This window comes from Mycteria americana, chromosome 11 (genome assembly GCF_035582795.1).
Source record: "Mycteria americana isolate JAX WOST 10 ecotype Jacksonville Zoo and Gardens chromosome 11, USCA_MyAme_1.0, whole genome shotgun sequence".
NCBI lineage: Eukaryota > Metazoa > Chordata > Aves > Ciconiiformes > Ciconiidae > Mycteria > Mycteria americana.
This window is the reverse complement of record NC_134375.1, coordinates 10,993,359-11,020,487: the sequence shown is the minus strand read 5'-3', so window position 1 is coordinate 11,020,487 and position 27,129 is coordinate 10,993,359. Positions and strand designations below refer to the sequence as shown.

General features: G+C 43.0%; 1 protein-coding gene across 3 annotated transcripts in view; it reads left to right on the top strand.

Moving 5' to 3' along the window:
- GRM7 (glutamate metabotropic receptor 7) overlaps positions 1-27,129 on the top strand; it is a 314,851-nt gene that overhangs the window by 233,386 nt on the left and 54,336 nt on the right. For 2 of the 3 annotated variants that reach the window (XM_075514164.1, XM_075514165.1), the window contains exon 8: positions 10,753-11,688. The exons of the other annotated variant lie outside the window; for it this stretch is intronic. In XM_075514164.1, coding sequence (XP_075370279.1) covers positions 10,753-11,688 — 936 coding nt within the window. The remainder of the gene's footprint in view (positions 1-10,752; positions 11,689-27,129) is intronic. 3 annotated transcript variants of the gene reach the window in all.

Here is a 27,129-nt window from a genome sequence, read left to right as displayed (position 1 = left end):
AAAACATCAGCGTGTTATCAACATTATTCTCACACTGAATCCAAACCACAGCACTATATCAGCTACTGGGAAGAAAATTAACTCTATCCCAGCTGAAACCAGGACATCATCAGAGGTGCCAGGCTTCACTTTCAGCTGTGTTTCATTGAAGATTATGACTCTAAAGGACAAGCCAGCTTATGCCAAAAAGCATTAAATGCTTAAGAGAGGGGTGTCCAGGCTACTATTTCCATAGGTCTGCTTTCATTGTCCCAGTTAGTAGCCAGACAAGCTGTAAATTGCTCCTTTAATGAAGCAGAATTTTATCTCCTTATATATGACAAGAGAAACATCAGGACTTGGCAAAAGTGCAGGTAATGAGTGGGATGAGCGGATGTTTTTTCAGACTGAAATTGTGCCTTATGACTTCTGCCAGGACACCTCCTCTGAGCTTTGCCAAGTGGCACAACCACCCTGCTCCTGGTCCCGTCTGCTAAAAACATACAGCTTTTTAAAAGGGCTTGATATTGTTTAATGGACTGCTTTACGTAAATTCCTATGAATATATGTAGGCACGTCTGCTCTAAACATCTGAGTCGAAATCCTAATTCCTACTCAGAGTCTGTGCAGTCATTAATCAGGAAGAAACGTACCCACTTTTCAGGAATATAATCTGTGTCAAGATGTCACTATTTTTGACCCACGTCCTACAATTAGTTCTTCTAAGAAATCTGTAGCTGGCAGAGCAATCATTTTAAAGAAGTAAAATGAGCTCTTGCCATTAGCGTGCAGTGGCTATTGGTCACATCTCCTTCGTGCTGTAAACGCCGTCTGACATGAGCTCTCTAACGAGGCTAACGCGTGTGAAGTTCGATGCACCTCTGTAACAAGGCTAATGGTAATGAAGTTCAAACCAGTTTGGTGAATGACTGAGCTCGGTTCAGCCACTGGGACTGGATTCATAGCCAGAAATGTGACAATCCCTGACTGTCCCTTTGTAGAAGTTTTAATAAGTCTCAGCATTTTGTGGTGTTTTGCTCTTTTATAGCATAACAGCTTGAGATTTCTGGGAGCATGGCTTACGGTGAGGACAGCGTGCTGGGCTGTAAGCTGGGAAATGTGCACCTACGGCACAGTTCTCCTGGTGTCTTTTCTGAAGATGCAGGTGCTAAGGGTTGGAGTGACGCTGCATCTAGCACTAAGGGGCATTCTTTGGATAAAATATCACATATGAGGGGAATTGCAGGAGTTTTCTCATCCTTGAGATTGAAGGTGTTTGTGTTCTTCTGAGTAAAGCACATCCATATCTTGTTCTGCACAATATGGTTAACTTAATTCTGGTTTTGTTCGGGGATTCTTGTTTGGCCCATTAGTTAAATGATATATTTAAACTAATATAAATATCAAATGATGAAGGAGGGTGATCTTCTCCTAGAATATTTAGCTGTGTAGACTGAATCAAAGAAGGAGTCCTGACTGAGCAAGTTTGTTTGTAAAGGTGAACCAAAACAGTATGTGTAGAAGGTGTTTCTACATAGCTCTTATTTTGGGTGCTGCATGTGCTTTATGCCTTACGGCTGCTGAGGCACGGTGCTTATCATCTTGCTTGTATAGTCAGCTTTTAGACACTGCTGTGAGTGAAGGCTATTGTATTGCTTATTAGTAAAAAATGTCTGATGCTTTCAGTTCTGTCACTGCCAGTCTTAAATCATTGAATTTTCCTCTTTACAGATATCTCTGAGAAGAGTATTTTTTGGAACATTTGCAAAAAATGTTGTCAAAAATACCTACCTGCTTTTGAGATTCGATCTAGAAAAAAGTTACAGTTTTTCTGAGTAGTGCGAAAGTGCTGGTCTGAATCGACGATGGGCACAGACCTTCATGGCAAGGAGCTGCCTGTGGTTATGGCCATTGAAATCCATCTTCATCAGGCCAAGCTAGAGGACTGAAAAATCACACTTTCCACGTACTCAGCAGAGAGTTCCTTTTGGCAAGTCTCACGAAGCTTCCTAATGAGGGTGGTCCTGGCTCAGGGGGATGCCAGAATTGTGGGAACTGAGCCAGGAAAGAGCTGAAGCTTCCTGGGAGCAGGGTGAGGCACCTGATAAACGGGATTTGCAGGACTTCTGACACTGGCAAACTTAAGCATTGGCAGATTACTTGTCTGTGGTCCATACAGTATGAACCAGTAGCTGAACTAAACCCAGGTTATTTTTCATAATCCCTGCACCATATTAGTTAGATCTTCCCCCCAAAAAAAAAGTTTTAAGAGTGTAGCATTTTTTCAGGTAAACTCTCCCTCATAGCTGTGTCTCTTGAGTAACCTGCTGGTCATTTCAAGGTGATCTATAGTATAATTAAACCCTGTCTGTTATTCCTCACTGAAGGAAAGCTCCAACTGGAATCAGTGGGAGTGTCACTTGATTAAGACACTCTGGGCTGGTCCCACAGTGAGCTGTCATTTTCCCCATATTAAGCTGAAATCTGAGGTGTAAATATCCCCTTAATGCCCTGCAATAGGTTTTCCTCCCCTCTTCCCCCCCCCCCCCCCACCTCAGATGCCTTTAGAGCACCCTTCAAAAAAGGAAAAAAATCAGATCATTTACACTACACAGGTTTGCACTGTACTATGTTGTAGCAGGAGTTGAAGGAAAGCGCTTGGAGACCAAACTTTCCCCTAAAAATTTCCATTGTTGGTTGAGGGGAAAAAGATGACTGCAGCAGAATGAACAGTGATAGACAAGGGCTGGCTTTCTTAATTTTCAAATGGATACGTGATATTCTGAAATTAAGCCCAGCATGTAAGAATGGCAGTGTTGCTCCCCATGTGGGAGATGTTATTTTCTGCATGTGAAATATTAAGAGCACCATGAGCTTAGCCTATTTTGTGAAGTATGGAAGGTGACTATTAGACTGGATTCTCTTTTGACCAGTTTGACAATGAGATGTGCTGGGAATGAAACATTGGGCATACCACAAAGGGCAGCAGCCTAAACCCCCAAATGCCCTGTCATTCAGGCCTTGGCTTGGGGCTGATGACAGATACTCTCATTCTAAGCCATTTACTTAAGGATGAAAAATTGTCTTAGATACCTCTGCTTTCAGAAGATAGATTTGCTCTAACCTATCAACTTAAATAAGTAAGAATTGTGTATAATAAATGCACATTTGGAAGTACATGCTCTTTTTTTAATTAAAAAAAAAATTATGCAGGGGATGCAGGATGAATACTGAAGATGCGTGGTCCATTCCCTTCCATTAGTGAGAAGACAACACAAAGCTGTAGTCAGATATAAAAGCATTAAAATAATTAATTTTCAGTTTTATTGTGTGTCAACAGAAATGTATGATAATAAGCATTTTTACAAAAATTGTAGATTAAGCATTTTTCTCTACATTGGTGTGCTAAAAATGTCCTTGGTTTAATGTAGAACAAATAGCCTTTGGATCTCATTAAAGATGTTGTTACAAGTGCTCAGCGTAACTTGCTTCTGGTGTCCTTAAAGCAGGTAAGATTGGTAGAAAATGATGACAAATATTAAATTAAGGAAAAAGTAAGATCAGGAAAGGAAAGAGAAAAAATAAATGAGGTTTATATGTAGGTTAAGAACTGCTTATTATGAGATCGCCAAAAAGGAGTTACAGTGTAGGAACAAAAGTGATGTTTTTAGCTGAAGTTGAAATCGTAATTAATCTAATGTGTTAAATAAAAAGTGATGCAGAGGCAATGCAGATTTTTATACCTGTACCCAAATACCACCTGTCCTTTACTCTAGATGGCAAGAACCAGTGCCAGGGGAATTTTTACCTGTGATAGGTAATACACGGCTGAACATTCCGTGTGAGAAGAGCGGAGCGGGAGGGAGCCTCTCCTGGATGCACCTGCAGGTATTAAAGGTGTTAAAATGAAATCAGAGTTTTCTTACTAGAGAAAAATACAGACAGACGACTGACCTCCAGTTTAAGCCTCCACCCAGTGAAACACTGGCGCGCCAGCCCCGAAGGCGCTGGGGATGCAAGCCCAGGCAGCAGCCCGGGGCCAGTCCACCAGGCTCCCCGCGTCTCCCAGCGCTGCTCAGCCTGCCGGGCTTCTCGCCCACCGAGCAGCCCCGTCCTCCTCGCACGGGAGTAACCGAGCAAGCCAGCCCCACGTCTTCCAAAAGCTTTCGGGAAAGTTATTTTCTGCACGTGTTCACACAGCACCTTGCACTGTGGGATCCCTGCCCACGCCGGGGCTTCCCAGGAGCTGTCACAACATTAATGAGGGGAAGAAATTGGAGCTGTACGGTTCCTGGGTGAGACTGATCCTGGGGGCATTTTGCTCATTAATAGGTCTCTGAATCAGCAGGTGTGAAGATGAGGGTTTGGCATTATGGGAATGTTGTCACGATTTCTTGACGTTTCTGATTTGTGCTGACAATGAAAAATTGCAAGTCTTTTGGCTGGAAGAGTTTGAGAAGTGATGAGTTTCCATCACCTTCAATTAGAAAGTTGTGATTTGCTTGTCCTGTGTGTGTTTATGGACAGGACACTGTCTGTTCCCACAGCAGTCATGGTTACATTAGGGCAGAAACAGGAAGGGTAGCAGTAGTAGAAACCAGAACAAAAAATATATGAGGATGTTTAGCTTCTGTTTATAAAGAAGATAGATTGGAGGGATTTCAGATAATTAATACAGCAGAGCAGGAAAACTTAGGAGATTTTGCTTTTCCTCTAAAGCAGCTTTCTTTTGAAGTGTCCCAAGACACCTAAAAACACTCGCTAGCACAAACCGCATCGTCTCTGGCACTGGGGGGAAGGCAGCGCTGGGTTGATGCTCCGTCTTGCTGATGAAGCGTTCCTGTGGAACGGCACTGAAAATAGGGAGAAAAAATAGCTGTCCCGAGGCAGGGGTGAGCTGCAGAGCTCAGGACCAGATTTCGGATGCTCTGTGGGGAGCAGGGGTGCCCGGGCTCTGCTGGGGCCACAGCACCCCCGTCCCAACAGAGATGCTCTTACAGCAGCTGGGGATCAGGTTTAGACACCGTTATCTCTGGGTTTTGGGGGCTGCTGGTTAACCTGTCCTACTTCTGCCCTGCACAGATTTTAAAAGCTGCTTTGAAGTAGCTGAATTTTGACTTTGATTTAAAAGAAGAAAACAAAGAAAATTAAGAGGCAGGAGTGAGTTCAGTCTTTACCTCATTTTGGGGTGCCGGGGTGTAACTGGGCTCAAACCTGTGCTGAGGGCACCCAGGTTAAGAGGATGACTCCCGAGCCGGGGGTGCGAGGGCGAGCAGAGCCAGGTCCTGCGGAGGGGCTGGGGTGGGACCACGGCTTCGGCCCCTGCGGGGAGGGGAAGAGACCAGCGGCTTCCTGGAGCTGGTACACTGTCGCTGTGGAAAAAACCGTTCTGTTTAAATAGAGGTTTTGTAGTTTCTGGGGGTTTTTTGCACTATCCTGAAAACGCATTAAGCCTGCACTGCTCAGAATGCAGTGATAGGTCCGTCACAAGCAAAAACCAATGGGATTTTTGCCTCCATCACCTTGTAGGCTTCGCACTCGTCTTAAGGCTTTTCTGTCAATCCCCTGCAGGCAGTGAAATTAAAATAAGTTACAGTATGAGGTGAAACACCTTATTTGCAGTGTCTGGGCAAGTCATTGGTGTAGCTTTGCATCTTTCTCTGGTAGTTGGGCTTATCATTGCTGTTATCTATTGAAGGGATTTTAGTTGATATTTTGCAGAAGGCTCTGTTGACTATGTGTTATTGACATATTCTTAGCTTAAAACCATTACCACTTTAAAGCCCTGGATTTAGAAACTAATTACAAGACATTAATAGCTAAGCCCTAAGAGCTAAGTCATGCAAATATTGCTATCTGTAAAGTTGAATATACAAAAACTGTTTGAACTGCTGACTTAGTAACTGGAGTCTAAAAGCAATCTGTAAAGGTGGCAATAAATCTGAGCACAATCCTCCGCAATTGTTTTCTAATGTGTCCGTGAAATTAATGGCACAGTCGTTATGAAAGTCGTATCAGGGAACATGGCTATTTTTTTCCCCGAGTAGGTTAATTATCACTAATGTAATTATTTTTGTACTGATTTTTATTTTAATCAAACATTGCATGAAACAATTTAGTTCAGAACGAATAGCTTATTACAGAAATGTTTGTGGTAGTGAGAAAAAAAGCAGTGATGTTTAAATTATACACATATATTGAGTTACTTTATTCATTAAAATGAACAATTATGTTAGGCCTTATGAGACAGACTAAGCATTTCTTGTTAATGTCTGTTCTGTAGTGAACATAATGAGAATTTATATTGGAAATGGATCCTATCCCTCTAGCTCGAGGCATTTATGAGCTGGGAGATACGTAGGAGTTGGGAGAGTATGGGGAAAAAAAGAGTTAGAGTTAACCTCTAACCCAGACGGATGCTGCATTGCTCTGTGGTTGTGGGGAAGGCACTGGATCCGGGAGGGAGCTTTTTCTTTTCTTTTTTGTGGTTTGTGTTTGTTTGCTTGCTTTTGGTTTTTGTTTTGGGTTTTTTTTCCTCTGTACTGTGATGGTAGGGCAAAACGTAGTGTCCCACTGTAACGTAGTGGCTCTACCCGATCCAAGTACCATGGAGCACGGCCAACTTTGAAGTTCTTTTTTCATCAATGGTTTTGAATGTCCTACAATGAACCAGGTTTTTTTCCCATTTATCAGATCAAATCATCAGTGGATGAACTATAATAGCATCAGTCTGCACATTATACTGTTGAAGATGTGCCAATTAGCATGATGATAAGTGGATGATGGGTAGATATGTGATTTTTCAAGACATGAGACACATGTGTCTACAGCATCTAGTGCAGTCTAGGTTTTGCATCCTTCCCAAATTTGGTAGAATTGTAACGGAGGAGATCACTGTGTCCCTCAGTACTGACTTGGTCAAGTGTGAAGTTCAAGAGGCACAACTGTTGGATAGCTGTGAGTACAGCGTGTCTGGCTCCATCTGTAAGTGCTGTTGGTTTGGGGAAAAAAAATTCCCTAATCCTCTGTGTGCTATTTCTGTATATGACTGAAATGGAAGGTTCTACATAAAAAAGCAATATTTGTGTTAATGGTAAGAGCACTTTCTCATTATTTATGAAATTGTTTATTTACTGCTTTCTAGATTATGATTAGCATTTTCAGATAATCATTTTTTTATTATGGGATAAGAGTTTATTATATTTGCTTATAGAAATGTAGGATTTGTAAGTATATAGCACTCTTCCTCCATGAATCTCCAAGATTTTTTAGATCTTTGTTAGAAATATAATTGACAGCACCTCCAGCTTATAGGTGGGGAAATGGAAGAAAAAAATACATGAAGTGCCTTGCCCAGGTCGATCAAACTGGCCTGGGGGCAGGGTCAGCAAAAGAGCATGAACCTCCCGAGTCCTGGATCTGCCATTTCTCTAGTTAATCTTGTCATCTGTGTTTTTAATAGATGTGGTTTAGTTTTGAATCTTGGGAGGTAACGTTGGTTGCATGTTGGAACAACAGTCTTGGAAATCATCATCCTCAAAACCGTTTTTACTTCTGTCACATCTCTCCTTTAAAAATAGGATGTAAAGTGCAAGAAGTTTAGACTTGTCGTGGCAGTCTGCTGCTCTGTTTTCTGTGGTTTGTATCTCCGAACGCTGCTGGTTTGCCATCAGCGAGAGCGTGGGCAGGATGCGGCAGCGGGCTGCTGCGGCCACGTCCCACGGACACGTTAAGAAAGAAGCAACCAAACCTGCCCCTGAATGAAATGCTCTGCTATTTTGTTTTTGTTGAAGGTTCTCTTACAGTAGTTGTGGACAAAAGTTATCCTTACTGTTTTATCAGGATTTTATGGTCCTGATCCTGAAACTCTGAACTCGAAATCTTTAAGCAAGCAGTTTCCAGTTCATAGTGACTAAAAGTGTTGGGAAAAAGTCATTGAATATCAGCAGGTTTAGATTTAAGTAAATGCAAGAAATGGCTGAATATAACAATTACTTGCCACAATAGAAGTCTTTTTTAGATTCAGGTTTTCAAAAGCTAAATTATTTCAAGGAAACTGCAGCAAAAGCTGGAAGGAGGGAGGGGAAAAGGGGGACAGAAAAATGTACATCAGGCATAATTATTAGATCCTAAAGCAGCCAAATACACAGATGAACATTTTATTGGTTTTGTTTGCATTTCTGAAAGTTATGAAACCATAATTTATTTCAAAGACAAAAAATGTTTCAAAAATAGTCTTTTCTGAGTGGGCAAAGTGTCTCTAGCTCGACTCAGATTCTCATCTCCCAACGCCAGGCTCTGGTGCCAGGTGGTTTATCTGACAGGCAGTTTTCATCATTAATTTTCTCGCCAGAAGCAGCAGAATGCTGCAAATCTTTCTGAGGCCAGTGATATGGGGTTATCATGGTGTGGTCCCAGGAGACCAGAAAAGGACTTTCCATGATTTTGCCTGATCTTCTATTTATCTCTTTACACACAGTATCTGTGCAGAATAAAGTACCTTTAGGCTGTCCCAACTACCCAGCAATGCCATGGAATACGTTTGAGAATATGGAAATTCATCCTTTTATAGTCGGGGGGGGGGGGTGGATGGTAACACATTAATAATTCTGTGGTTCTGTGAGATATTAGCATGCAGAAAATTGGCCAGGGTCCTTTCATCACTGGATCAAAATCCATGCAGTTAGGGTGCCTTTGTCATTTCATATCAATGCATGCTGTAAAAAGGGCATCAAGTAACTTCTATGTTTAATAGTTATGATAGAAAATGGAGGCTCCAGACTGCATCCATGTGTCTCACTTTCTAGCTGTACAGGTAAGTTATAGTTACCCTGTCTCAGTCGACTTTTTAAAAGGGCAAGATACAAATCAGCAAGTAAGGAGAGTAAAAGAAGATGCAAACCGTCGGTCAGTTGGTTTCTTAAGGAACTGTCATGAAATTTTTCACACCTGCTTTATGGGTCAGAAATCTTGGCCCTGGTTCTCTTTACTCACCATCTCTTTGGTTCTCTTTCCTGCTAATGTCTTTTGTCATGCCTCTGCAGCAAGTTACACTCACACGTGCCAGCTTACTCCGGCTCTCTTGTGAGGCATACGCACAACCTAGGAATTCAGCTCCAGGTTTGTAAAGGGCTTGCTAGCCTTTACTGCTTGGAGCAGTGACAGTCGGGCACAGAAATGGATTTCCTGGCTCCTTGTAAGAGCTCCCAGTAAGACCAAACTACCATTTACCAGTGCAATTAAATGAGTCTTTGTATTCTCCTTTATCATCAGTATTCCGTCAGCTTCTGTAAGCTGCATACCTTCAGCTCAGTGCAGTATGAAAGAAGAGATCATGGATCTTTTTTTTCTCCCAGGATAAGTTGTGAATATTAAAGGTTAATGAAGTTTCTCAAGCAGTGGCAGACCTCTAGAATATCTGTTATTGAGGGATTATTTTTATAACATTCACAGCAGAGACTCTTGGTAGTATATTATTTGAGCAGCGTGTGACTTCAGGGTTGTTTTTTTTTTTCAAATATATGAAATGAAGATGATACAGGATCTATTTTGAATTAAATTAGGAAAGTGCAACTTAATCCTTCAATTTAAGACTTGCAAACCCCAGTCTTCCTGTATACATTAATAATCAAGGCAGCTGATTCAAGAAACTCATCTTGGAATTTTTTACTTGTAGGGAAAATAGCAGAGCTTGTAAGCATTTAAGTAACCTAAAAAAAAATAGCTGAAATTTTGTTTTTAATAACACTTATTCACATCTGTCCCAGGAGATCAGGTTTTATATTTGGAAAAGCTATACATACACACACACAGAGCAGCTATTGGAGCCACTGAAATTTTGCTGGGCAGCTGAGTTGTAGTTGGTGCAATGAATTGGCACTGGGAATGTCAGGACCTTCCCAATGGTTCCAGTCTGGACTATTTCAGGGGGGCTCCAATGGTAAATCTCCCTTGTTCTTGGAAACTGGTCAGTGGCTTTAGTCTGGAATATTTTGAAATGATTTGTGAGTCTAATTTTCTGCAGTACTCGGGAGCCTTTGTGCGCATACTTTGGAGTTTAGGCTTCTTAAGACTGCAGAACAAGTGAGACTTTCCATTTATTTAATATAATCATTTATAATTTGCATTCCCAGAAGCATGTATGGTATTTCAAAAGTGGAATGTGACTTTGAAATGAAATACGATCTAATTATTGCATTTTTCATTGATGACTATTTTCTTTGTCCTTCATATTTCTTACATGGCTCATATTGCAGATCTTGCCACATTCTCACTGATTCCATGCCCTGTGTAAGACACATTTCCACCTCATTTAAAATATTAACCTGGTCAGTAGTAGTTCCAAGAAGGGAGATATCTTGTTCTGGTCTCGGTAAGAAGCCCCAAGCTCTAGATGCATGGAAAGCAGTTTTGTGCATGTAACTCCTGCCTTCCCTCAAGCCGTTGCATTGTTCTGACTAATTTTCCTGAAACGAGGAAGAGGTTTACACTCTACTGTTTTATCTGATGATGTGTGTCATTCCACCAGAATTAACTACCAATAAAAATGAAAAATGAAGGCAGTAAATACAGTCATGCATTAGAGTCCCATGCAAAGGCACTAGCATGTGTGGTTCCTGGTGCTTTTCCAGGAGTCTACCACATATAAAGTTTATCCATTTGGTTTTTCTCTGTTGTAGGTTCCCCTTGGTCCTCCCCCCTTCCATTCCCACCCCAGTTATCTGACAGTAACGTCTAAATAACCAGCTTCTTCCTATGTCACGTGTCTTGTAGATCGATGAAATGCAGTGGGGCAAAGGAGTGCGTGAAGTCCCGTCCTCGGTCTGCAGCCTGCCTTGCAAGCCAGGAGAGAGGAAGAAGATGGTGAAGGGCATGCCGTGCTGCTGGCACTGCGAGCTCTGTGACGGCTATCAGTACCAGGCTGACGAGGTGACTTGTCTGCTCTGCTCATACAACGAGCGGCCCAACGAGAACCGAACGGGATGCCGTTCGATACCCATCGTCAAGCTGGAGTGGCACTCACCCTGGGCTGTGATACCCGTCTTCTTGGCTATGCTGGGAATTATTGCCACCATTTTTGTCATGGCAACGTTCATCAGATATAATGACACTCCCATTGTCCGGGCTTCTGGGAGGGAACTCAGCTACGTCCTGTTAACGGGGATATTTCTGTGCTACATAATCACGTTTTTGATGATCGCCAAACCAAACGTTGCAGTGTGCTCCTTCCGGCGTATCTTCTTGGGCTTGGGGATGTGCATCAGCTACGCAGCCCTGTTAACTAAAACAAACCGCATCTACCGCATATTTGAACAGGGCAAAAAGTCAGTGACAGCACCGAGGCTTATAAGCCCCACATCGCAGCTGGCAATCACATCGAGTTTGATATCTGTTCAGCTTCTAGGTGTCTTTATTTGGTTTGCAGTTGACCCGCCCAATATCATCATAGATTATGATGAGCAGAAAACTATGAACCCTGATCAAGCCAGAGGAGTTCTCAAATGTGACATTACGGATCTACAGATCATTTGTTCCTTGGGTTATAGCATTCTTCTAATGGTTACGTGTACTGTATATGCCATCAAGACTCGGGGTGTCCCAGAGAATTTTAATGAAGCTAAACCCATTGGATTCACTATGTACACTACCTGTATAGTATGGCTTGCCTTCATTCCAATATTTTTTGGCACCGCCCAGTCAGCCGAAAAGGTAGGTGGAAATGAACAAATGTGCATCTGATGTATCAGGATTCATTGCAGTTATAAATTACTTACTGATGTTCAGCTTTACATAGATTTTAAAATGAGCTATCCGGTTAGCTCATTACCGAGACATGTGCAATATATAGCACTATTTTCCTTCTCCATTTAGCTGGTGGGCTATTCATTTGATAAACTGGCAAATGATCAATAGCAATCATATTAGCCATTAGTTTTTTTGTTGCATCCGTTTCAATTGTATCTTTTCAGTAGGATAAGTGGGAATTAGCTGTCATGTTGTCCAGAAAGAGGCATCTTTTAACTAAATCATTTTGAATACAAGATGTAAGCAAAAAACCTGTCAAAAACAGTCAAGTAGACTCCTGCGCTTCTGGAGTTCGGCACTGAGGGCAGTGCTTAGTCTGATGAGTGCTGTGCATCACAAATAGCAGCCTCGGGGCACATTTACACCGCAGGGTAAATAGTCTGTCCTGAGCTCCAGCTGCTGAGACTAGACTGACACTGCTATCTGTATTGGTTATTTTTAAACTAGCCCAGGTAGGCTTACCCTGTAGCTCATGGCAAGGGTATAGCCAGAGTCCTGGAGTGAAGGGCAGGTTGCTTCTCTTCATAAGTGAGGTCCACTTAAGCCCGTGGAGTTCATTCACCAAAAGCCAATCCAAAATGTTACACTTAACATGACTTAAGAAAAAGCATCCAAACGTTAGGATCTAATCCATTAGTTGGATTGCTACAAAAATTAATTATTGCAAAGCACCGTCAGACTCAATTAAAAGATTCCCATTGACTTTGAGAGGCTTCAGATGCTGCAGAGGAGTCTGCAGTGTGTCTGTCACAGGGCTCAAGTGCACATCACTTCCATCCCGTGCTCACAGCTGCTCGGGCACTGGTGGCTGAGGACAGGAGCTGGGCAGCTTAGGGAAATACACCCTGGCAATCAGAGCAGGCGTGCATGTGAAGAGATGCAAAACTTGGTCAGCTATGGGCTTTGCTGCCAACAGAAATCGGGTTTAGAGTGTTCTTTGTACATACATCAAATCAGCTCTGCTGGGACCAGCAGCTAGCTGGGATCCCAACCCAGCATGTTGCAGCTGATGCTGTGATGGTTTAGGCACAAGCATTAACAGCCTCTCTTTTGTCTCACGCAAAGTAACAAGGAGAAAGTCATTCTCTTCTTCCCATTATATTTATTGGTGAGGGTGGTGGCCTTGGAGAAAGAAGGCAATAAACAGCCAGAGGACAATATGATTCATTCCCCAAAACCTTGTCGGAAGGTCTATTGGCAAGGAAAAACCTTTTCAGATTTGCACTTAAAGTACTTAAAAAGGGAGAACCTTAGTTGCTCTGTGCGTTTTGAGTAAACAGCATTCAAGAGGTGAAAAATTGGTCTACTGTTACAACGTGCAGGGCTAAATCAAACTGTGAGTGACTGAGCGTTGCAACTTCAGTTACCTCCTGGGTCTCGGGCCCCTTCCGCACATTCCTGTTGCTGCCCAAGTGGCTCCAGCTAATGCTTGGTGATAGAGATCTGGTTTTACTTCTCCCTGAATCTTGTTTGGAAATAGCTGTAATTTCAGAGTGATTTGGCAAATACCTGCAAGCCTAGTCTTTAGGGAGAAATGAAAATATTAGGCCGTCCTGAACTGCTGTCAGACTGTTTTACCCCCCCCCAGCCCTGACCCCATCTACTTCCCCAGCCCAGAGGAAACCACTGCCATGTCTCCTTATTTGCAGCGTACTCCAGCTGAATCTAAGCATCATTGACCTTGCCTCAAATGCTCTTCCACAAATCTGGCATGGATTTAGTAGCATACTGTCAGTTATCCCCATTTACTGAACCCAAACTTCCCTGTGTGGGAACGAGCTTTGGCTTCTTGCTACTTTTTTTTCCACTCTACCTTCCTTTAACATCTGTTCTTTAACACAAGACTTGGGAAAGCTCGCTGCTGTGGATAAAATTATTGCACCTTTTAAATGAGTGAGTAAATTTCAGATCCCAGCTAACACATCTCATTTTGTGCCAGGGATATCATTTCCAAATTTGCAGCTGTTAAACTTACGGGTTATTGAAATAAAATTGCAGGAAGACAAGCAGTGGGGGTGTTCAGGCAGGTCCATGCTTTGGCTACAAGTCTCTTCCATAGGAAGGTGCCTGCACCAGAGCTTTGTCCTTTGCAATTCAGGAGGTTGGTTGTACAGAGATCTGCAATTGGTTTGGCCTCAGTTTGCCATGGGAGAGGGGATCGCCCAGGAGGAAGCAGAGGTTATGGAGGTTTTCATGTATCATCTCACCTCTGCAATGGGCTTTACAGGCAGCCATTGCATCCCTAAAGGGAATTAATTTCAACTGGAAAGGAGGTATGCCAAGTCTTACGAATGCTTCAAACACGTCTGCTCTCCCTGTCGAGGGAGAGATAAGAAACAGCGTAAGTGGCTTTACACGCAGTTGGGCCCATTTGTAACTTTGGTCTGATGCAGGGAGTACTGTGCAGCTTTTGTGCTCCTGCCTGGGAATGCTTTAGGCCTGCAGGTGACCAAGATGAAGTGCTTTAAATTGTTGTCTGCAAAGATTTAACCAGGTGATAGAAAGACCCGAAGAATTTCAAAGGCTGCTGCCAGCATTGAAAATCATTTAGTAGAAAAAGCTTCAGGTTTCCATGTAGTCATACAGCTGAATTACCCTGTACTTCTTTGAAATCATAAGATTCTTGTACAAATCCGTGTAGGACAGCAAAAGAAATGATGATTAACTCGATTTCACACAGGATACAGAAGAGGGTACTGGCCGAAGTAAACAGCCCTTCGCTTTGCTGTGCTCCTGCCAAGGGGAACATCCCATGCTGCTGCACAGAGCCAGCGGCACCGGGTGCTTCTGCTTGCTGCACCCTGCATGCGGCCACGGCAGGGGAGCGTTCGAGACAGGAGACTTCAGTATCTGCTGGCTGCCACAGCCCAAACTCCTCACGTGCTGCTGGGGCTTATTGTAATTCCTTGGACTGAAAGCTACTATGTTTTGTCCAACAAACTGTGCAGCGTGATCATACCTGTGCAATGGGCATGCATGGAACGTGCATGAATGCACTTACGTTTAGTCCCTATAGATGGTCCACCTGGCTCCCCCAGCCTGTAGGCGTTGGCAGACGTTGGCTGTAGCGCGTTTGACCGGTACGCTGTGCCAAATCTGAGTGCTACACCTATGGCTTTGCTGTTGGGGCTTTTCACGCTGTGCCAAATCTGAGTGCTACACCTATGGCTTTGCTGTTGGGGCTTTTCACGCTGTGCCAAATCTGAGTGCTACACCTATGGCTTTGCTGTTGGGGCTTTTCCCCACTTCTGCTCTACACAGAGATCGAGCTGCAGTAGCTTTGCTGCTTTGCTTTCTTTTCTGTCTCTTTTTTTTTCGAGTGGGGGTGAGGGGTTGTACTTTTTTGTGATTGCTAGTGATTTCCTGTCAGATATTTTCTCTGGAAAATATTGTGTTTAAGCTTAGCCACACAGGTCTTTGCTGAAATGGAAATTGCCCCTGCTGAAAATCTCATGCAACACAATCTTTTAAACTGAGAAATGGTGTTATATATAATGTTGTGATTTCCATTGTATGGATTTATTTTATCAATACATACAAGTATAATGTTGTTTGGTAGAAAGCATATTGAAAATACCTACCTTGTTCAGTGTAGAAAGTAACAACAACAACAAAAAGAACTAGAAGTATGCTGCAACTAAGTCATAAAAGGCAAATAATTCAAGCAGTAGCGTTTGCAGCAGAGTGGAGGGAGGCGGTGTGGTTTGAGGAAGGCCAGATATCAGAGTTTGCGCTACAGGATGGAGATAAAACATTCAGTTTATGGGAGGTGGCGCCCGGAAAAAGCAAATTCCTGACCTTTTTACAGCTTGCATTTACTCAGCCAGTTTCTTTGTCCGCTATCTAAAAACTCAGAAAACACATGGTCAGTTATAATTTATAGGCTTAGTTTGGTAATGCAGCATGTCATTTCCTAGTGGGTGTGGAATATGGTTGTCCTTACCGTGTTTCACCATTCTTTGAGCTTTTTTGGCTTTGATGCAATGGTCACATAGCCGTTGCTCCATACCTGAGAATCACTGCTGTTGTCGTCTAGGTTTTGGGGGTTGTGTTTCGGGGGGGGTAGTGTTTTCCTATAGCTATTAGTATATATTCTAAGATGCTGATGTAACCTTTGAGGACCAGGACACAGTACTGAAGACTGGAATCGTGCCATGTCTTTGCTCAGAAAGATCCTTTCTTTAGTATGTATTTGGTAGAAAGCCACTAAATATAGAACGTGTCCCTGCAGAGAAGAGGGGGTCACTTACTGTTCAACTCTGAGCAGCTCCTAGTGATCAAACCATCATCAGCTGAAGGGTCACTGGGTTTTGGGGGTTGAGGACAGGGGACGGTGCCCATCCCCGTCTGCTGCCCAGCTCCTGCCTTGGTGGTGTTCAGCTTGTTAACTCAGACATTTGAAGGGGGACTGTAGGGATGAAACGCTGCTTTCACGCTCCTGGTGTAATTGTTTTTGACAACAAAACTATTTTAAATTCTCCGTGGATGTGTGGGTATCTTATCAGAAACAAAGTGGCCTCAAAGAGCTGTTAAACCAATTATAGGAGTCATAGCTCCACAGCAGAGTCAATACAAAGTGGCACTTGAAAAGAGCGCAGATTGCTCAGGCAATCTGAGCAAGGTCAGGTGAAGCACGGCTAAATCAATAAGTCAAATTGAGTCAAAATTTTAGAGTACAAAAGTGAAAGGATGGGAAGGGATGCAGGTGGTGTGGGAATGCATCCTGCGGGATGCCCTGCACAGCCCTGCAACGGAGATTAATTAGTCCCTGCAGCCTCTTGGCTGGTTGTTCATCCACTTTTACTTGGATTGTCTGTTTCCGAGTTTAACTCCTTTCCAGAGGCAGGGCACTGCAGTAGGGGATTGCCGGGGCTGATTGGGCCCAGCGGTTTGGGACCAAGTCCCCCTGCCCTGTCCCTGTGTGCGGCACAGGGAACTCTGCCGTGCTCTGCCTCGGGCAGTGCCTCGGGAGCCCAGGCTTGCCCCGCTGCCGGGGGCTGCTGCGGGGCTGCCACGTTTGCTCCTTGCACGGGAAGGCTGTTCCCCGGCAGCGCGCTCCTGCTTGAGTGACGTTTCAGGAGATGCGTTTGAGATTAACCTGGTTTCATGAAGTCACTTGTTTTCATTTCTTGGGTTTTTTTATTTTTATTGTGTTCCTTTTACAGATACTGTAAGAGCAACAGCATGGCAGAGCATGTGGCATGCTCTAACACGTCTTGGAAACATCACTTCATGGGTGGCAGGAATAGTTTGCTTTTTTATTATTAGTCTCTCTCGTAACGTAAATATTTTTAAAACTTACACCGTTGCGGATTTCCAGAGGCAATGCTTTCATGGTAAAAGCAAAGTGAAGGGGAAAAAGCATCTGTAGTTAAATCAATGTGATATGTAGAGTTCTTAAAATAGTAGTTTGCTTTTTCAGTATATAAAAGTCAATTTATTGTTAGGAAAAACAATACTTTTCAACACTCCTTATTACCATATTTTTTAACCTTTGTCATGTAACGTAGTTGTATTTACGATTAAGTGAATATTAAGAGCTGGCTGAGACAGGCAGGTAGAAGTACACCTCCCAGACCCGTGCGTGGCATCCTCAGTCACTGCCTTCAGCAGCAATATGGACAGAAACTCGCCTTCACTGTCCTCTGACGGAGCCAACAGGAAGTGGCTCTGTCCGTAAGGCTGTCTGTCCAGCAGTGTGTCCCCGGCCCTGGGGTCCCTGCTCACCGGCACTTGGTGGCAAGTGGCAAAGACGGGCAGCAGAGCCTCTTCACAGTCTGGCGGCAAAGCCTCAAGAAGCAGTAGCCTTCCCAGAGGTGCTTCGTCCCTCTCCTTCTCCTTGGAGAAGGGATCTCCTAGGAATCTCCTAGGAAAGTAGCTGAGATAAAAAGGACATCCCGAATTTAAAGTAAGCTTTTGGAAATAATCTCTTCTTTTAAAAAAATTTGCATGGGAAGGATGCAATAGGAGACTACGGAAGTGTTGAATTTGGGTGTGGTGGTGGTGGTGGTGTACAGAGATTAACAGGGCAGGAGGAATTGCCTGTGGGTTTGTGTTAAATAGCCTCGGTTATTTATGGGTTTTGGGGTTTTTGGGGTTTTGGGTTATGAATTTGGGTTATATATGGGGTTTTTTCTTGCCACTGTGTTCTCCCTTTCTTCTAACAGTGTTCAGCTCTAATTATGGAGGTCTATGAGATCACAAGCTATTTTTTTCTCCTACGGTTATTTAGTATTACCATATATATTTATGTGCTGTTGCTTAAATTAAATTTCCTGAATCCCTAGAATGTAATACTGAAAAATTAGACCCCTTTAATGGCAAACCTGAACATCAATCTGCTTTATGTAGCAGGCATGCCAGAATCCACTTGGGTACTTTGCTTGCCCAAAACCTAATGCTGCTTTGCATTACTGTACAAGTGCGTTTGGCATTTTACTCAGACTGACGGCATGCCTTATTAGTATGTACAGATTTATGGCTTCCTGTGAGTGTGCTCTTCAGATTTTGAAGGAGGAATGCAATTTGGAAACTTGCCAGAGCTATAACCATTAGATTAAAAGAAATCATTGTCTCTGCAGGTTTGAAGTCCGTATCTGTACTCTTTAACTATGTACAGATGTAGTTGTGTATGTTGAATATTCCCCTAAGATCTTATTTTCTCAAATTATGTCATTGAACTAATATAGAGGGATATGTCATCATTATATTTTTATGTTTCACAGAGATTTTATTGCCTCATAGCTGTGATTACTTTTATTTAGTAATTGCTAAGATTAAAATAATACATTTCTGGATATGTCTACAAGCTAGTAATAACTGTCAACATGCTCCTGAATATATTCTCCAAATGGGATTTTTCTTGAAGTATTTTCAGGACTTTTTTTCAAGTTGAAAAAGTTATAATCATGACTCTGAGTGAGTGATGATGGTTTCTCAGCCAGTGTGGTCTTCCTGCTTGGGAGCTTTATTCATCCTGGAATGAAGAGAAATGAGGAGAAGTTGACCATGAGGGCATCATTTTCCATCAGCTTATTTTTGCATCCAGATTGCACGAACCCTTGGCTGTAGGGGTTTTTTTATTGTAATACAACCACTCTGAAATTTGAAGTCCTTAATCCCATCTACTCTTCCACCTTCCTTCTCGTTTCTCTATTTTTATAATGCCTGTTTTATTCCAAGTCAGGTATATTTGGCAGCAACATTTTTACTTATTGTGTCGAATGTTACATAAATACTATAATTTGAAGGCACATGCAAAGTGGATTCTTATTCAGATTAAATAATGTCACATTAACATGGTAGCACTTCAGTATATGTTCCATTTTTCAGTGAAACTAAGTTACCCTTCAATTCTCTGTAACACAAATACTGATTAACCAGGTAGGACACACATTTATTTTCTCCCCTGGGAGGGCTTGAGATGACAGTTGCTATAGCAACTGTACATATGTGGATCTTGGAGTTATGAGGATTTTAATGCAACATTTGTTGGAGTTTTATACTGTTGGATGGTTGAGAAAATCAGGCTTTGAGGCTTACAGGGAATGTGACTTTGAATCTGCCATAATCTGGGGCTCATACAAGGACAGACATGAATTGTAGCTTTCGTTTAAAGAAGCATTCCAGTAATAGTACCTGCATAAAACTCATTAACCACAAATATTAATTTCTCTCGTTGATATGCTTTCTGTTCACCCGTCGCTTCATTATCTTAGGGATCTGCATGTTCAGATGCTGTTCTTAATTTTATCCAGCCTCAAGATGGTATCCCTGAGAAAACCATGGAACACAATGATCTGACATTAGAGTTGTCCTGAGATAAGCCTGAACTGAAAAGCAGCTTCACTTAATTTCAGTTAAGGCTCTCCAGGCTGGAGCTGCAAGGTCGGGAAATCCTCCAAGAAAAGAGTATACAATAAAGCCCACTTTTATGGAGTATTGGGCTATTGACAGTGAGTGCATAGTGTTTCATTTTAATTGAGAGAAAGTTAAATGTTTTTTGAAATGTAGAAATGAAATAATCAGTAGAATTCTTTTTGTGATAACCTTTATTATAGAAATGGTCCTGGTGGCCTATATTTTTATCAAGATATATAAGAACACTACTCTAAAGTATATTCACCTTGTGAATACTGTTAAGTGTCTATAGAGTTTCAAAGTTAATTTTTGTAGAAATAATAAAAAATCTTAACCATATAAATTCTCAGTAAAGTTCTCAATAAGATTTATTTTATTACCTTCTGCAATCATTTTGGCTTCCAAGTGGAAAAGGATGCTGTTACTAGTCAAAAAATAGCACAAAAGGCTTGTAACGTGTCACTGCTACTAATGATTTAACCCTCAAAAAAAAAAAAAAATCAGTATTTACATACACATCATTGAAGCAGTAAGTGCTGCAGGAATTTTGAGTTCTGGAGTCGTCGATCTTTTGCCACGTGCTTGCTTCTCTCTCCCTGGTGTTTTGGTGGGAGGTTTCGTCCCTAAACAAACAGACACTCATAGACCCACCACTTACTGAATATAGCTGGCTTATGGCCTTTAGCAGCTGCTTTTAAGAACTCCTACGGGAGAGTACAGCTCAGAAAAATATAATATTACTGCCTGGATTGCTTCACAGTGTTTACTAATCGCTTCAGGGATTAGATGGCCTCGTCAGGAATACCTGCCCCCATCTCCCTCTGCTTAGTAGGCTGCTGTAAAAAAAAAAAGACAAAAAAAAAAAGACAGAAGTGAAGCATAATTATAGTGGCCTAATCTCGGGCACCTGGGATTTCTGGATATACCATACCCTAACACTTTGGTATAGCGGAGAGCAGTGTGGTTATTTGTCACTTCTATTTGATATAATGGGAAATGGCTTAGGGCTCACGAAGAGAAAGCCAAATTAAAGCTTAGGTAGAAAAAGTTGTTAGACTGGTTGATTCCAAAAAGGGTGGGAAATTGATACTGCTGGTGCCCTGCTCTCCCCTCTGTGGGTCGAGGCTGGGGGATGATTGAGCGTTGGCTGCTCGGGTTGGTGATCCGGAGGCTGCTGTGACATGGTGTTGTACCTGCTCCCGTGGAGGACGAGCGTGACTCTCATTAGCAGGAGGTGGATTGGGTGAAGGCTGCTCGGCTCTGAGATTCATGAGGAGATGCATGATGGAAGATAGATTTACTTCTGGGTGGTGGCTGTATTTTTAAGAAAACTTGAAGCTGTTTTACTTCATGGCTATGCAGGATGTGCCTGAGGCAACATCTCTAGAACAGACAGGCCGTTTTATAATTTCATTGCCTCGTCTCAAACTTTAAATGTACCTTCCCGCTTGCCACAGGAGAGTTGTGCATGGAAAGCAAAGAGCGTGTGTTTGTCTTTCTGCACGGCCACCGGTGCCCCGATGTGTCAGCCTGCGTCCCGCGCTGCAGGAGAAGTGCTGGTCCATGCAGGGCCAGCCACTGGCTGTCTGTCCGCGCGGGTACGCCGGGGTGTAGAGCACAGCCTGGTGCACGTCTGCCCTGCCTGTCTCTGTCTGGGTTCGGGACTCGGGGGGCGGACGGGGGACACTAATTCCTCAGCTGTGCAAACCCCCGAGTGCTTTTCTGCAAAATAGTCAGCAGCTTTGCATTGCACCGAGTGCAATCCTTCTGCTGCAACTGCAAGCTGCGCTTCCGTTCTGCTTTCCCCAACATTCAGAGGTGGATGTAAAAACATCTCATGTATACCGAGAAATCCCTACTCGCGGTGCAGGTTGCTCCTAGGCAGTGGGCTAGAGGTGCCGTACGCGGGACTTGCTGCAAGCACTTGGCTGGCTGCCATCCTGGGGCACTCGCGTCCGTCGGAGGTGGGAGCACAGAGAGCTGCTCTGCTGGAGAGCTCGGGCCAGGACGCTCCCATGGGCAAATGAAACGGTCGCTCTTCCTGCGTAGACACGAGCTCCGCGGTGCCCGTGAGGCATTGCACGAGTGACGCTGGGCAGCTGGGGTCTTTGCAGAAAGCAACGCAAAAAAAAGGAGCGATTGTGTAAGAAACACAACCTGACTCTGGGACATCCAAATGCAATCTCAGTTACACTGATGGAGCTGCGTTTCTATACACTGGATTTGACACTCGGTATTTCAAAAGCACTTTGAGTCACTTTTGTAAAGTGTTAAATATTTCCTGAAGTTTTGCTACTCTCTGAAGTGAGACTAAAATGGTATATTAATATGTGTTGCCATGAAATTTCTTGTAATTGCATTTCTACGCTGGGTAGAAAACAATGAGTGGTGGGAAAATATCTCTGTATATTTAAATGCATTTCACTTATTTCTGGAACTATATAATGATTTTTATCCACCACTAATTTGTATAATGTTCAGCCAGGCAAAGATTGGAGTGTTTCAGAAATGAATACAATAATAACAGTAATAACAGTTCCTTGCATGCAGAAGAAACCTAAAGCATTTTACAGATGGATTTAAAAACTACAAGTTAGAAGCATTGTATCAGCTGGTATGTAGCAATTTTAGCAGCACTCAGAAATATAGTTTAAGGCAGGCAGATGTGTGTAATTCTATATACGTTCTCAGGCTGTGTTCATCACTAGGGTATGCTGAGTGCCCTCCAGGATTGCATTAACCACATTAATAACGGCATCATCAAGTGGGGAAGATTGGACAATTCAAACTGGGCAGAAAATAATCACCCAGGACTTGGCCAGGGTGTGGGAGTTGACACCTGTGCTCTTCAAAGAGGCAGCTTTAATGACTAGGAGAATGAAGAAATGTTGGTGATGAATACAAATGAAGAATGAAGACATGTTGGTGATAAATATTTGGTGATAAATACCCACAATGCTGCATTGTATTCCCGAGTCAGGACTCTTCTGGAAGAGGGACTTCTGCTGGCACTTGATCCTGTCTGGGAGATCTCCCACCCAAGCATCTGACTGTGTTCAGCACCTTCTAAGTTCAGCCAAGCCAGCAGGCTGTAGGACTGTTAAAATCGCAGGTCTATGCTGTCTCTATTGTCAAGGCAGGTATTTAAAGCTAGGTAACAGGAAAAAGTGCATACTCGGGGTGAAATAAGAGATGATTAGAGTAATTAGATCCTCCTCAGAAGACCATAAATTAATGGTGATTATGATTCTTGAAACAACAGAAGCATAAGGGACATCCAACATTGATCTGTTTTATCACATTTGCCGCATTGTAATGCGCCTTTAATGTTAATACATACTTTTGTAGTAAATTCTAATTGAAAACACTGAGCAGGCAGAGCCCAAGGCCACAATCATGTTCCACATAATTACCTAAGGAGGAGGGTGTACATTTCCAATGAAGGGATGCCACCAGCCGTTAGCCAGGTATAAGCGGTGCAGCCGTGTTCATGCTTATCCAGTAATAGCCTTACAGGAATATATAGGTGAAAGCTAAAAGATAATTAACAATCAATTCATTTTGTGAAATTTTCAATTATTGAAGCAGGTATCTTCGTAATGGAGTAATAATACTACATTTACATTTGTATGTGGCTGTCTCGTAACAGAGATGTATTCATTTAAGCAGAAATGACTTTAAGTTAGCAACCCTGCGGTAGTTCTGCAGTCTCCCAGGGACTCTTTGAAGCCTGCGAGCATGCTGCTTTGATGTCTGATGTAGAAAGTGAGGGATCTCTTTGCTGTGATAGTTCTAGCCTTTTTCCATTCCCTTCTGTGTTGAGGAGAGAGAAAAAAATCTGATTCGGAAGATGGAAAAATAAATGGAACCCAGAAAGGAGCATGCAGTATAGAGGGGAAAATATGCCCACCCAAATCTGGACAGAGTCACTAGTTCTGTGACCAGGGGCACAATGTGACAGGGCTGCCAAATTCCCTCCTGCGTTCGGTGGTCTCCCTCTCTGGACCACTTGAGCAGACCAAAAATGTGGAACTGAAAATACCCTCCCCTTGAAGAGAAACTGCAGGTCTCTGAGAACATGTCACAGCAGGGCATGCTGTTGCAGGTACCATCTCGGGGGGAGGAAGGGGATGGTCTGGGGCAAAGCCATAAACTGATAATTTTTCATTGGCATTTGGGGAGAAACATTCTTCCACGCTGCTGGTGCAGCCTAGAGCAGCCGAACTGCTGCACCCAGCCATCAAAGCAGGGAGTCAAAACTTCCTCCTCCTCCTCCTCAGCCTTCTGTATTTCAATTTTGCCCAGTTAAGCAAGAGCCACAAGGTATGAACAACCTCAGATTACCTGGGACAGCAGACATGGCAATACTTCTCGTGCCTTTTCTCATTGCCTGTTCTGAGCCCCAGAAGTGGCAGAGACATTGCCTGTAACTCTCTGGGCACAGCACCTCTGCTCAGCTTTGTTCGCTGCACAACCGTCACTGTCCTGTGAATACACGCGAGCACTGAACTTATTTCAAAAAGATGCCAAGGGAAAGTGCAGAAGAAGGGTATCTTTTTGCTCTGTGATTTCTAGTGCATACTTAACTGGCTCTGGCTAAAAAGCGACGTAATTTTTAAAGGGAAAAATGTGTGGGTGTTTAATGCATAGTGTTGACATGTACTTTTTTGGTTCCTTATTTTTTTTCAAAAATGTAGAACTGCTGGGAGAGTTTTACATATGAAAAGCAATCTCTACATAGGCCCTGTCAGTGTTACCTAACAGTTTTTATCTGCAGCATAAACTGACAACACCTCACTGTGAAATAATTGTGGTTCCATTGAGTCCAGAGCAGTAATTACTTTGTTGATGAAACTTTTCTCTTTGCTTGCGTTTTGATATCTCTGCAATGTCAAACTCACTTGAGCTGACAGCATAATTTCTCCAGCAGAGCTGTTGCATCGACCATGCAACTGCTGTTGGGCGTTAGCGGGGGATTTTTTTGAGCTTGCTGTATTTCAGTGCTAGCAACAGTAAAAACTCAGCCTTGCAAACCCCTGTTTCGTGAGCAGCGCTTCTGAATAGTGCGAATAGTCGCACGTACCTCAAGGTAGCTGCATCTATGAATAAGGGGTAACTATAATTATAAAATAGCTCTTCAAAGTTACTTTACAAGGAAGTAATCATAAAATTATCTCATTTGCTCGGAACAGGGGAGGGTAAGTTTATTTGAATGTCTTTGCAGATAGTTTCAATTTGTGATAATCTATTTTAATGGTTATTTTGAATTTCCTGTGTGTGTGAGGCTTGAGATAAGAACGTTACAAAGATGATGTGGTTTCCCAGAGGTATTGATATATCCCTGCAACCCTGATTCTCTTCTAGCGTGCATTTTTTGGGAGAGTCCTGTTTCAGGGATTCAGGTGGGATGATTTTGGGCTGTACTGAAAGGTCATTCCCTGTGCTAAACTCTGTAGGATTTTTCCACAACAGGTGGCCAGAGGATGGTGTGCTCTGCTAGATCTGCGCGATGTATAGCGCAGTTTGATTTTTGCTGCAGAAAACCTCAGTTCCCATTAATGCTCCTTTGTTTGAACAAGAGTTAATCATCTTTTCAGAAAAATCCTGTAGATCATGGCTAACATTGTAAGCCAAATGCTAGGAACTGAAGTAGCATTTTGTGAGAGCAGATCACAACCAGTTTCTGAACCCCATGGGTATTGTAGAAACATAATAATGTTATTTTGAGTAAGAAATAATGGCTGCTGATTCTAAGCTCATCCAGGAACAAAAAGAGAACCATGAAGGGCTTATTCAATACAATGTAAGTTATGCAGATGTTTCTCAATTTTCTTGCTGAACTTGTATGCCGGAGTCAGGGTTTCATTTGATCAAACCATTTCAGCAGAAAGAATGGGTCCTTAAGCACTTTTGTCATTGCGTATGAATGGCTTATGAAAGCAGCCTGCGGAGGGGCATGAAATCAAGTACCCTTGTCAGTCCCACACAGAAGGCACATCCTTTATTGCGCATATTTGGGTCACACATTCAGAGCTAAATTTTTCTTCTGTTCATTTTAGAATAAACAGAAACAAAATGGAAGCAGAAAACAAACCTGCTAGGAGAGCGTCAGTCAATTGAAGTTTTGCTGTTGATTCGGTCGGAGGGAGCTTGCGGGACGGGCGTCACAGAGCAGTGGCTTGCTGCGTGTAGCACAATTGTATTGCCCCGCACCGAACCAGGGTGGAAAGAAGAGAGAATGTGCAACTTTGGAGCTAGCAATTCAGCTGATGTTTTACTTGAGAGTAAGGCTGCAATGACTTTTCTACAAAATCAGTAAAAAATCCAAAGTTGCAGGGACTGGTAAGGAAATCTCCCCCATCGCAAAGCAAAACCTCTGTTGATCATGGAGATGGTTGCGGTTTGCTCTGAATAAGATCCTCTAACACAAAAATGTCAGGTCCTCTGTGCATACCAGTCAGCTAAATATAGCTGGATTTGCAGAGGAAGAAAACAGCTATTCTTGAAAGTGCATTTTCAGTCTAGCAAGGCCAATTTATTGCAAAGCAAAAAATAGGTTTCGCTATACGTAAGAGATGAACGCAAAAATATTGACCTGAAGGTTTTATTTGTTGTTTTAAATGGTTTAAGCAGGCATGTAATAATAATAAAAGTAGAAACGATCATACTCAAAGAAATTGCCTTGTATTTTGTCTTTGAGGCATAAGCTTGGCAGAAGGCTAAAAAGAAACAACAATGAATTCTCGTAGACTGAAGCAAAAATTTTGTGTCCCAAGTGTACTCCGTCAAAAGTGATTTGGGGCATGTTTATACTTCTGCATTTTGAAATAATGGCTTTTTTAAAATCTCTGTGTGTATTCATCAAAAACAATTCAGCAAAAAAAGCCAGCGAGCATCCTTCCTTACCATGCAGCAGAGCTGGGGGCCTCCTGCAGACCCGGTTGTGCTGTGCCGGCGCGGAATACGTCTGTCGCTGCATGGGGTCTGGGAGCGTCAGGCGCTGGGGAAGGGTCACAGCCACCAGCAGGACACATCCCGTGGTCCCCAGCCAGCTCACCCCGCGGCGGCTGAGCTGCCCCGACACCATTCAGCCTGGTTGTGGAGGGACGGAGGAGTCCCCGTTCAACAGCGAGCACAAGCGGAGCCCCCTCCGGTGCCTGCTACAGAGGTGTCACCGGTTCCCGCTCCGCCCTTACTTCCCAGGCAGCTTTCGAAATCCGTAATGTTGTTTATATGGCAGAAAGCAGCTGAGAACTATTGTCAGAGGATCGATACCTTATGACAAATGAAAAGCCTCTCAAAGAGAAAGAGGTTAGTGTGCAACTGCCAAAACAAAGATGCCTACAAGCATATACACGAGGAGCTGCTCTGATGCACGGGCGAGGAGACAAATTGGAAGAGAAAAGGGAACCTAAGGGAAGAGATCAGAGAGAGAATTTTTTTTACTGTTTTTCCCTCCTCTTAAAGAAGGGGTGTCGCTGGGGA